The 13,448-nt window shown below is 44.1% G+C and overlaps 1 protein-coding gene across 4 annotated transcripts in view; it reads right to left on the minus strand.

The window, feature by feature from the left end:
- The window catches only part of epn2 (epsin 2), a 124,243-nt gene that overhangs the window by 41,233 nt on the left and 69,562 nt on the right, over window positions 1–13,448 (minus strand). For all 4 annotated transcript variants that reach the window (XM_084328759.1, XM_084328761.1, XM_084328760.1 and 1 more), the window contains exon 3: window positions 6,709–6,866. In XM_084328759.1, coding sequence (XP_084184885.1) covers window positions 6,709–6,866 — 158 coding nt within the window. The remainder of the gene's footprint in view (window positions 1–6,708; window positions 6,867–13,448) is intronic.

A 13,448-nucleotide genomic window follows, 5' to 3' on the forward strand; every position in this document is an offset into this window, starting at 1 on the left:
AGGAGAATCAACCAGCAACAAAAGCTAAATTTGTTTAAAAAAAAAAAATATATATATATATATATATATATATATATATATATATATATATATATATATATATATATATATATTATTATATTATTATATATATATATCGAAGTATCGATACTTTTCAAGGTATCGTATCGAAGTCGAAATTCCAGTATCGTGACAACACTATAATACACACAGTTTACACACGGCCTACAACATTTCACACTATAGCTAGTTGCTACTAGAACACAAACACGAGTCATGTACGCGACACACAAAGCTGACTAATATGGACCGGGCTCCGTGCCTCAGTGCCGTGGGAATCTGCCATATATGGACGACGATTGGCTACTTAAAGACACAATAAACAGGCCTGCGCTGCAGGAACCACAGACAACCACTCAACCAAAACCGGGTTACTTTCTGTGCCGGTGTGGAATTCCAGCCCCCAAATCTGGCCCGAGGCCTTGGCTTCAGTGGAGTGAAATGGGTTAAACGCTGCCACCGATGTCATCTCTAGTAGATTTAGCTTCCTCTAAATATGCACTCCATAAGATAACTACCCCCAGGGTGTCAACCACTAACTACCACCACAGTCCCCGTCTCTATATGTGGGGGAATAAAGTGGCTGTTTGGAATGGGGCGAGCGTGGGGAATTGCAAAGTGAGCATGTGAAGATTCCCATCTATCCATGTCCGTCTGTCTGTCTCGTCTGTCTATCCATCCATCTTCATATCTGCTTACCGTCCATCTATGACGAGGCCTAATGTTGCCACTGTTCCTCTCTGGAAGTGGTCAAGCTTAGGGGCGGGCTGTGGATGGAATCAGTTTTAAGACTTGCCGTTATGCAATTCATTTTCATGCATTTCATAACCAATGTAGTCTCATTAAAATGTGTATTTTTCACATGAGCCTGGGCCAGCAGCGCGTACAGGAGGTCAGACAGACACATTACATGACACAGAAGAATAACACATGACTACTTCAGACTAGAGGGGAAACCCGCATTTGGTACTGTCTGGTTAACCTCAGGGAAACTATAGCCTAAGACTGGAGTGTGTGGGTTACAAACACACACACACACCACACACACACACACACACACTGAATAGCAGCAGTCACAATCGGCTGGCCGTTCATTCACACCCAGAAGAAGTCAGACTGAACAACAATAACCCGGAAAACTTCAGCTGGAATCCCAAGAATCCCCCCGGCAACACCCTCAGCCGCGGCCCAGCCTCGCTCCCATTGGCCAGCCGCGGCCCAGCCTCGCTCCCATTGGCCAGCCTCTACTTCCCTTCCCACAACTGATGATTCAGCTGCTACTACTTCCGCCTCAGAAACACACACACAATATAGGACACACACACACACAATACATATGCAGAAGAACACACATGGATTGAAGACAAACATGTTGGTGTACAAATGTGCAAAAGAGAAGAGAACACACACACACACTCTAGATGCACAGGACACACACACTGTAAAAACACTTGCATGTATGCGACTGATAAAACACAGGCCCTGTACACACACACACACACACTCTCCCTGCTGTGTCCTAAAGGTTGCGGGTCAGAGATCAGTGTGAAGACAGGAAAGGAGGGCAGGGTTTTCTCTCTCTCTCGTCCTTTCCCTCTCTTTCCTAACCGTCTCTGGCTGTGTCCCATTTCTCCGTGCAATATACTATTTGTATGTAGAGATGTTCCAATACCATTTTTTCCTTCCAGATCCGATTCCGATACCTAAGCGTTGGGTATCGGCCGATACCGATCCAATACCAGTGCATACATTTAAAAAAATATATATATATATTATATTATATAAAACAATGTTTTTTTTACAGATACTGTTTTATATATACTGTTTTTTAGTAATAACTAGAAAGTAATGGTATTTATTCAACAACAGGTGATTGTATAGATTAGTATTAGTATCATTAATTGACAACTATGCTCAATGAGTTCACCCACGGAACATTGGTACCGCACGGACGTTATACGTTGTTGCACTTGCTACCCAGTCTGCTCCGGTTCAGTTAGCTAGTAGAAGAGGCTCTGGCTAGTAGTAACGTTTATGTTGTGATTTTCGATGCAAAATAAATATTCAACATTCTCTTTTGAGACTCCGCCTCAGACTCTTATCATTTGGCACTAAAAGCTAAACATTGTCACCGGTATGGCTGTCTGTCGCATTATGTCATTAATTGCGTGCATGTGTGGGAGAGGTGACGGCACTTAGGTTAAGCCAGTTAACGTGAGCTATAACGTTACTGGTGAAAAAGTGATTTACCTTGGAATACTCCTTTGCCAACTTGCTGTACTTTGCATGCAGGTCTGCAGCCATTATTGCTGGATTATGAATAGCTCCAACTTTAGCCAAGGTAACATTAAGCTAAAACTAGCTTTTCAGGTAGCTCTTCAGCTAATAACACCAGCAAGCGAATACATCAGAGCTCCCTGTCAACGCGGCTCTGTCGGGACGATGGCATTTAAGAAAGTATCTGCTGTTAAAATGACAAACAGCATTGACACTTTAATTCACGGTCGATTAAAAACGTGTTTGTTTTATAATGCTCACTCTCAGCAGGAGGATACCGCATGTGTTGTTGATAAATGACGTCATATGGTATCGGAGCATAGAATTTACGTGTAGTCGCCGATACCGATACCAGCATTTTAGGCTGTATCGGAGGCATTTCCGATACTGGTATCGGTATCGGAACAACTCTATTTGTATGTGATACAAAAGAGATTTGTATGAATACTTAGTTAAACCTAAGACTTTTTAAGACCAACAGCTTGAAGAGAGCATAGATCTACTCCCTTTCTTAACACTTTAATCGCCGATGACGTGTTTAGACGTCATTCCTAGCCATGCTCATTCTGCCGAAGACGCCGTAACTCGTCTTTGATATCAATAATTCAAAAATCTGTGATCGAAATCATATTTCTCCTCCGGAGACATGAGATGTACTGGTGAGCTCCACTCAACTGTCTAACGGTTCAAGAGCGCCATCTGGTGGCCGATCGGCAGATCGGCCAAGAGGGAGGGGCACGCCAAACAGGAAGTGCTCATCCATATGTCGTCCGGGCACTCGCGATCGGTAGCCGGACTCCATCTCAACACACTGGATGATCAATCGCTCGCCCTAACTCAATAAACAACGTTATTTGGACGTATATAGTATTATACAACCTGGAAATGGTTCATCAGGATCAACATCCCATAATCGAAAACTGTCTACTCCACGCTGATCGTCCAACGGCGCGAGGAACATACGGTAAGATCCAGCGTTATTTTCTAACGTATTCCATATAAACTGCTCTGATGACCATATGACCCACACTAGAAGAATGGTATAACGTTGCAGACGGAATTATAAACGCCCCCTCGCCCATCCGGTCAATATCAGATGATACGTAGTAACTTCTAGAACCACGTCCAGTTGAAATCTTTTATCTCGCGCCGATTGCTATCAAACTGTATTTAATCATCAATATAATGCATTTGGAGCTATAAATCAAGTTCTGGAGAAAGCTGCAGAAAACGATAAAAACATACTTATACTTAGACCATATTTTAGTATGAATATGTGAATGAAAAAGTATATCGTTGCTACACCCTGAACAATGGATATAGGACATTGAATGGGCCATAATAATGGCAATTTAGCAATAGAATTTAAAAAGTTATAGCCCTGCAAAGAAGGGGAACTTCTCCATAGACAAATAGAGCTGGCTAGGGATGGTAAATTATGAATTTAACCCATGGCGATCAAAGTGTTAATCACCAATTAATAATAATAATAATAATAATAATAATAATAATAATAATAATAATAATAATAATAATAATAATAATAATAATAATAATAATAATAATAATAATAATAATAATCTTCATTTATATAGCACCTTTCATACACGGAGTGCAGCTCAAAGTGCTTAACAGAGACACGTCTTCTTTAAAGGCCAACCTTCACGTTGTATTTTTGTTCAATAAACAATGTGGACTAGGCCAACAGTGACTTTCATGAAGAAGGAAAAAAAAAGTATTGAAATTGACCCAGTTTTAGCGTTTTTATCAAACATTTTGTCTGCCCAACACAATCACCACGCACGTGGATATTTTAATCAATGGTTCATAACGTGCGTGTGTAATCGAAATGATCTCGTCACAACAGGTGCAGGGCACCAGGGGGCTCACCAGGGGGCGCTGAGAGTCACACACAGCTAGTGGCAGGCACTGCAGGCAGAGAGCCTTGCTACCATAGATATATGCTTGCTACTACTAGCCGAATGAAAATGTATCCGTTTCACCTAACACTATTGCTCCGTGATTATAGCCATCCATCTCTAAAGCTAACCACTATTTGTAAAAGCCACAACCACGTTACCATATTTGTAATAATGTAAATCATTGTGTCGTTGTACATATTGTGTTTATAACGTTAGTAGCTAACATAGCTTAGCTTGGTAGCTATTGTGCTAACAACATATCCCGACATCCGGCTCGCTGGCCGGCATGAACGGCCGACCCAAAATGGTTCTCTCCTCTCTGTACACCCCCGTCCCCACGGGTACCCCGCCGGGGAGCCCACGGACGCGACAACGGCGGCAGCCGCAGGGTGCTCGAGCCCGCAAAGGCTAGTGGTACATGATAGCTATGAGCTAACTAACGCTACAGGCTCAAACACCCTACGGCCGCCGCCGCCGTCGCGTCCACAAGCTCCCCGGCAGGACACCCGCGAGGACGGGGGCACACAAAGAGGAGAGAACCACCACACAGGTCTGAGAAGAGGACTCAAACTCCTCTACATGCCCCGATCTCAAATGGTTCACGACAGTAGACATAATGCTAACGTTAGCCAGCGCCATATATCGAGTAGTACTATGACCCGGACGGGCAAGGCATACGTTTCCTGAAGTGACGTCACGGCCGTGCTAGCGTCTGATAAGCTTTTAGATTCGGCTCATTAATATGCACCTGTAGTGACGTCGGCGTTTGATAAGCTTTTTTGATTCGCGCGTGCATGTTATTCGTGCGTGGACCTTTTTAACTCTTTCAGAGTGGCATTTCCGGTGTCAAATGGAAAAAAATAAATAATGAAATTATATACCAAATGATGTAAACTACCCATAATTGATCAGTAGGGTTTAACCTGGAGGTTGGGCTTTAAACAAGTAAAAAAAAAAAGAAAAAAAATACATAGTAACACAGTAAGTCAAGAAAAAACAAGAATACCATAAGGTCCAATTCATCTATCCGCTTTCAGCCGTGAGGCACAAATGTTTTTGTAGTTCTCTTTCTTCCAACATGGCTGCCTGTAACAATCGGTAACCATTTTCTAAAGGAAATGCCTCATTCCTGCGCAGTGGTACGAGTAGGTAAAACACGGGGAAAGTATATTATTGTTCTACTGTGACTAGTTTACAACAATAATAATTAGTAATAAAACACTAATTTGTTACATTTATCTCAATATGATTTTCATAGATCAACACATAGCAACCGTTATGTTGTTTTTCCTGTCAAACGTGCTCTCCCTAGTTCTCTCACTGCTCAGCTCTTGGGCTCCAGAATTCAGAAGCAGTACTCTTGCTAAATTAAAAGACGGTGGCCTTGATACAGAAGCAACGCAATTCTATTCCTGCTTTACGGATCAATGTGAAAGTCTCTCAATCCCTCTTTCTTTGTGTTTCTCCTCTCTCCATCTTCTTCCATATCTCTCTCTAGTCTCTACCCCATTTTCTCTTTTCCTCATCTAGCAGGAGGGATGAATATGTATGTCTCAAGGGAAGAGGAGCAGATTCTTCTGTTGTGTGTGTGTGTGTGTGTGTGTGCACGTGTGTGCATGTGTGTGTGTGTGCGCTCGTGCATGTGTGTAAGTGTGTGTGTGTGTGTGTGTGTGTGTGTGTGGAAGCTGAGGAATGCAGCCCTACTGCAGGCCTGGAAGCCAGAGGCAGCAGCAGGGGCTTCAGGATGTGGGCCAAAGTTACACTAACTGGGACAGAGAGAGGGGAGTGGGTGCGTGCGTGCGTGCGTCTGGGACAAAGAGAGGGGAGTGCCGATGGTTATGATAACTAACTAATCGCAGTGAGGATCTTTATTGATTAACGTTAGCTAGCTAGCACATTTAGCATAGAATAAACTCAGCTAACGTTAGCTTATATAGCTAGCTAACTATAATTCTAGTTAAAGCTAGCTAGCTAACGTTAATCAATAAAGATCCTCACTGCGATTGCCGATGGTTGTGATAACTAACGTTACGTGCTACAGTAGCTCCTACCAGTACTGTAGTCATGCCATTGATGCCAACATTCGTTGGACGAGCTATGCTAGCTCTCGTGACTAGTTTGTTGTTCTTCATTCCAGAAGGTTGCATCCGTTAAACTAGCGCAACGTCACCACTGACAGCAGCGCTGTGCTCGAATAGGAAGGCATTCGCATGCATAAATGAATAAATAAATTAAAAAAATAGTTTTTTTCCAAACGCAGTATAGTATCATTTCGAACACTCTAGTACCGCGGTACTATACTAATACCGGTATACCGTGCAACGCTAGTGTGTGTGTGTGCGTGCGTGCGTGTGTGTGTGTGTGTAAAACACATGTAACTGGGAAAGCATCATTTTTTTGCCTGTGTTTGTTTGAACATAATGGTCCTATATAGCCTGATGATACTTACAGCCATGGTAGGAGGCAGGTGAGCCCTCCGACTTGCCGTACTCTTCGCTGTATGAGGTGGAGAGGTTGGGCTGGGAGGAACCTCGTCCAAAACCCATCTGACTGCCCGCCGCCGTGCCCACCTGGGCCATGCGCTCTTTGGTCTTCAGAGCCTGAGACCTGGGAGGACAAAACATCATTAGATCGGGCTGTCCCTGACTAAGGATTTGTATAGTCGACTTGTAGTCGCCGAAATTAGCCGATAGTCGACTATGAAAAAAAGAAAAAAATGAACAAAATATATATAATTCCCAATTTAGTGCTCAACACTTTCAGTGCCCAGCAGGGGGCGCACATTTAGTGCTTGAACATCATCCACTTCAATGTTAACGTTAATATCGCCTAATCTATGTTTTAAATTATGGCTATGTGTCTAATCTGCCCGTCGCTTATCAATGACTCATTTTCCAGTCAACATTGTCGAAGCGGATTGTTTTTTTATCGGTTCATTTCCGTTTTATAGCATTTTGAAAAGCCCTCGTTTTCAAGCGGGAAAAAAAGATTGTGATAAACGCCCTGTACTGTAATATTCTAGAACGTTGTCATTTTTCGGCCTATTTATGAATAGTTTTCAAATAAACGCTAGATTATCGATAGTATATGTGTACGTCGTATGCACGCTGGTGCCGCAAGCTGAAAATCGATTCTCTTAGTTCCTGATCGCTCGCACAGTCAAACAGCCATATCACACATAGGGGAAAAGCTTATATCTCTGTGAAAACAGGTCTGATTATCCTAAGACTGGTAAAATAGATTCCTTACCCGAGATCAGATGGTATCCAAAAAGATTATTCCAATTCATGATCGCCATTCCAAAAATCGATCCTTTTATTGATCCAATGCTACGTACTGTAAAGACATATTACACGCTGTTCTGAGGGTCCACAATGAATGAATGAAGATTCCAGAGTTTTTTTTTCTCATACATTTTCATTGAGTCCAATCCAAAATGGTGCATTACCATCTGGGAGACGATAGGGGGCGCCTTTTTCACATCTGAGCACATCTGAGGTTTACCAACGGTAGACTCGGTTGATATATGAATTCAGATCGCTAATAAAAAAAATAAAACGAGAATTCTCGTGATGGGCATTCAGGGGGCGGGCTGATAACACGAGTTATCTCGTGATGGGCATTCAAAGTGTTAATGTCTGAAGTGCTTAATGTCTGAAGGAGTCGACGGAAGGCTTCTTGTTCTCTGCGAAAGCATGCAATTGGTCCACTGATGGATACATCTTGATATTTGTCTAGTCTAGTGTGTTCATTAGATGGGTGAAATCCTCTTTCAGTGCCTCTGTGCCTGTTTTAGGCAGTTAGCCTCTGGTATGCGCCCCATTAGCATTAACCACGCTTCTAGGCCTCTTTGCTTTGAATGATAAATGAATGATAAAAAATAAATAAATATTTTTTTTTTATTATAATAATATTTATTTATTACTATTTATTTATTTTTGCATTCGACTAAGAGGTTGGCAGACGGCAGTCGCTTACGGCTCCTTTCGATCGATTAGTCGACTATTCGACTAATGGGGGTCAGCCCCATTAGTGTCCGAGACCTGGTAGGACAAAACGATTCTTAGATCCATCAGGAGCATATTAGTGTGATCTTCAGATAGATATATTTCAAGAGGTTGGCTTACCCAAACCCAAAATTTATAAATTAATCTGATGCAATCCTTGATGAATAACTTGGAAATTGTATTGCAACCTAACTAGCTCATAATGAGAGCTCATAATGGACGTTTAGAAAGTTGATATGCAATCAAGCATCCTGAAATAACATAACCCCACAGAGCCGGTCCTGAAAACATAAGAGCAGAGCCTGTCCTGAAAACATAGAGCCTGTCCTGAAAACACAGAGCCTGTCATGAAAACATAGAACCTGTCCTGAAAACACAGAGCCTGTCCTGAAAACATAGAGCCTGTCCTGAAAACACAGAGCCTGTCCTGAAAACATAGAGCCTGTCCTGAAAACATAGAGCCTGTCCTGAAAACACAGAGCCTGTCCTGAAAACATAGAGCCTGTCCTGAAAACATAGAGCGTCAGAGCCTGTCCTGAAAACATAGAGCCTGTCCTGAAAACATAGAGCGTCAGAGCCTGTCCTGAAAACAAATAATCAAAGAGTCTGTCCTGAAAACACAGCCTGTCCTAACCATACCTCTCTCCTGTCAGCCTGTCCTAACCCTACCTCTCTCCTTTCAGCCTGTCCTAACTAGGGATGGGTACCGAATTCGGTACTTTTAAAGGTACCGGTACTTACCGAAACATGTCGGTACTACAGAGTATCGATTCACGTGAGATACAGCAAAAAAAAAAAAAGCCTTAGCCTTTTTTCTTTTCATGTCAACGTTCACACGCACAATATACGTATCAGGGCCGACGTTCCACTCTACTGGTACTCGTGAGTAGTACGTTCGTTGATAAAGAAAAATAAGGTCCACAGCCTTACAAAGATATCCAAATGGTTTATTTCTCTTCCACAGCGAAGTCTTTCTTTACAGAAGTGATCCTAAAGCTATTTTCCTAAATATTCACGTCACTACAAGGTAAGAAAACTGTATTTTCCCAGTCTCCAAAATCACAGCCGACTCAACACATGAAAATTCCTCCTCACCTGAAAGCCATAAATCAACTTGCCGGCTCTTTCCACAGCAAAACGGTAGGCAAGGCACCCTGGTCTAGAAATGCAGGCTTCAATATGTTGTTTAGTATATCTGTTCAGTACTGCTCAGCACTGTTTCAAGATGCACAATGAGCTCTTCAGAGAGAATGTTGAGAATATTTGATTATGACATCATACTGTGACATCACGAATGCTCTAGAATGTTCCATTATGACATCATACTGTGACATCACAAATGTTTAGAATGTTTGACTATGACATCATACTGTGACATCACGAATGTTCTAGAATGTTCTATTATGACAAATAATACGGTTCAATGACTATCTAAATCCAATCAATATTCCTAATGCCGTTTCAATGTAAGGTTATAAAAAAAAACATAAACATTCATATAATACAATAACCTAAATATATAGCTTTGGCTCCTCTACAATACTGGATTTGACTTGATTCAACAACAAAGCAGTCGGGGCAATGGCAAGCCGAATACGGTCGAAAGTGTTGTTATTTGAAGTTTGGATTTTTTTTTTTTGACTAAGGTAGGTAGATTACATTTTTAGAGACTAAAGTACCGAAAAAGGGTACCGTTGGGTACCGGTATCGATTCACAGGTACCGGTACCGTATCGGTTCAAATGGGAATGGTACCCATCCCTAGTCCTAACCCTACCTCTCTCCTTTCAGCCTGTCCTAACCCTACCTCTCCTTTCAGCCTGTCCTAACCCTACCTCTCTCCTTTCAGCCTGTCCTAACCCTACCTCTCTCCTTTCAGCCTGTCCTAACCCTACCTCTTAGGGGTGGGAATCGCCAGAGACCTCACAATACGATACTATCGCGACACTTGCGTCACGATACGATATTAGGGGTGGGAATCGCCAGAGACCTCACAATACGATACTATCGCGATACTTGCGTCACGATACGATAGTATCGCGATACTAAATATATCGCGATGCGCTGAGTATTACAAAAAAAATATGTAAGTGTTGTGAAGGATCAGATTAAACCGAATATATATATTTATTTATGGATATATATTTAATAGTATTTGTATATCGTTTGATATCCCTTGTATATTCCTTGTACATATACACTGAATATCCCTTTAGTCTACTAACAGCCCATAATAGTTTCATTCTCTCATTGGACAAGAACTTGGCGCCAGCAGCCAAGCCCCTTGGTTCAAGTTCAATCGTGCCGACGAACATGTCGTTACTAGCCCGGTTCCGCGTAGGAATACGTCTGGCGAAATACGAATGGTACTATTTGTTCACAGCGCATATATATATGGCGCAAGTAAAGTAGAACTTTCCTTTTAGTCCCTTAGCCTAGTTCTTTACCCTCCAACCTAGTGGCAAGACGTTAAGCCTCACCCACGATACACGTGTGGTGCAGTATGGTCAACTTGGCCTCAGAATGGCATTGAGACATCGTGTGGATTAATAGTTGAATTGTCATAGTTTGGCACTATACCGTCGAGTGGGACGTATTTCTATTAAGTTAATAATAGTCTATTATGTATGGTGCATCGTTCGGTTAGAGTTATAAAGTGAGCAGTACCCCCATCGTTTCCTCGCGTTATCTAGAGTCTTAACCAGGCTGGGCAGACCACGTGTGGTGCTTTCATCCGAGGAGTTCTGGGCTAGGACGAGTGGACCTGCACATTGGATTACCTTACCCGGACGACGGCGAGCCCTACACGGCTTGGATTATCTACTTGCTTTGGGTGCTTTGATTATGCCATGGATAACAGCCAACACTGGTAAGTGTTGGAACTACCCCCGAGAGGAGTCCAGGTGAGACGGCGCTCTAACCCGAGTGAGGTCGCCTCACGTCTCTTCGTTGTGGACCGGCAGCTACCGTCTACAAGAGGGCCCAACGGTATTCATCTGTGGACCAAGGTTCTGTGGGCACCGTGTTCAGCACTCTGAATTCTCCCAAGAAATCGTTGGCCAGATGGGATATCGCCAGCGGCTCTCCTAACCCCCCCCCCCCCTACTGACTTACAACCAGCGGGACCCCCTTTAGTATATCCAGCTATAATCATTAAGTACCATCGCTATAGTTCCCTAAAGAACCAGGTTGTATACTTGCTTCCTACGTAACCAGAGATTGGACATTCAATGTTGATTTGCCTACGAATACTCATTTGCCTTACAAGTGCATTCAAATCATAAATGTCATTAAGTGAACGTTGTATATACCCTTTGCTATATATTAAATATTCGACTTATACATTTGTGTGGACTTGGTTTCATGGTGGGAAAGTGTTCATCATATCTATATCATGTACTGTGTGGCCAGTAGTTAAAGTACATAAAGCGGTAGTGGTTTAATGATACCATACTTATCAATACAGTCAGGGAATTGTACCCCTCAGTTACAATTGGTCCTTCGAGCCGGAGGGTAACTAGTGTAATATTAATATAGTGTTATTAATATTGAAATGGCCTATGATGAACACTCCACGAAACGGTCCTCCTAACGTAGAACGCCCGCGGCGCAGACGACAGCCACCTCCGTACTTAGAGGATTACGCTGTCAGTCAACTACCTAGCCTTCTACAAACGGTAAACGCGGTAAAAGTAGAAAGTAAAATTATGTCTGACCTTAACGACCAGGTTACCCCGACCACAGAGGCCCTAGTGGGTTCTAATGTAACTGACCAAGCTCACGGTGGGGACCAGGAGGGAGCTGACATGCCTTTACCCCCCGCCAATACCGAAGAAGTAGTCCCCGACCAGCCCCGGGAGGAAGACAACCCTACAGAGAGAGAACTCTGCACGGAACAAGATGAGGAGAGCGCCGAGGAAATAGAGCTCCAGGACTCCCCGACGAGTACAGCCAGGAGCGGCTCACCTCTACAACAGTCTTCTCCCAGCGAAGCGGAGAGGATGCTATCACAGGCGTTCCTCGTCAGCCTGACAGCCTCTACCGAACGCGATCGACTCCAGGGTGAACGCGATCGACTTCAGGGTGAACGCGATCGACTCCAGACACAGCAACGGAGCGAAGAAGAGCGCATACGCCTGGAGATGAGACGCCTTCAGACGGAAGAGAATATGGCAAGAGACCGAGCAGACACCCAGCGTGCCGCTGCCGGTGCCCAAAGAGAAGCAGAGCGCGACATCGCTTTCATCAAGCGCGAAGCCGAGCGCGACAGACTACAAGCGCAGCTAATGGAGCAGCTGATCCTCAAGGCAACACCCTCTCCCTCCGCCAGGGGTTCAAGGAACTCGTCGAGACAACAGTCAAGGGCAGCGTCTCCTAACCGAGCAAGCGACCCTGAACTTGACCAACAGACCAAGCCTATACCCCCGCAGACCCCCTTCCCCGACCGGTCCAAGCGAGACCCAGCTACAAGGAAGGAGCAGCATACACTGCGGAGAAGCTAAATAAACGACTACAGGATCTAGAGGACCTGAAGAAGAGGGAGAGGAGGAGAACCAAGCCCGACGACAGCACAGTACTCCACCGGACCAGGAGGTCCAGTACAGCCCAGGCTATACCCCGCGGCGCTGCGCTACAGACCCCCGACTCTATTCACGGGTGAGCACGACGCACAACCAGCCCCGAGGAATAGCACCTGGACCAGCGGGCCATGGTACCCTGCCGGTACCAGCCCACAGAGAGGCGCAAGAGGAGACTCGCCTAGGAGGCCTCTCCCCCAACGCTCGCCGATGTATCAGCCATCCACGGCGTCATACATTGCCACACCGACCATCCCAGACTTCACCCATGAGAATCGGGCACAGTACACGGAGCTCCGAATGTGCTTAGAGACAATGATGGTGGATGTCGTTGATGAACGTCACAAGTATGCAATATTACTGAAGCACCTGAAAGTACCCCGAGCGCACAATATAGCGCTAGCCTATGCCACCTCTACGACCCCATACACCGCGGCTCTAGCAGCGCTGGACCAGAGATATGGACGTATATGGGATTACGTAATCCAAGAGATAAGGCATATTGACCGCCTACCCCCAGCAACAGACAATCGCTCATTAGACGACCTGTCTATAAAAGTGCAGTCCCTGGTAGGGATGCTGGGAGCGCAACGAGGAAAGGGTATG

Source organism: Notolepis coatsorum (genome assembly GCF_963971535.1).
Source record: "Notolepis coatsorum genome assembly, chromosome: 14".
NCBI classification, from domain to species: Eukaryota; Metazoa; Chordata; class Actinopteri; order Aulopiformes; family Paralepididae; genus Notolepis; species Notolepis coatsorum.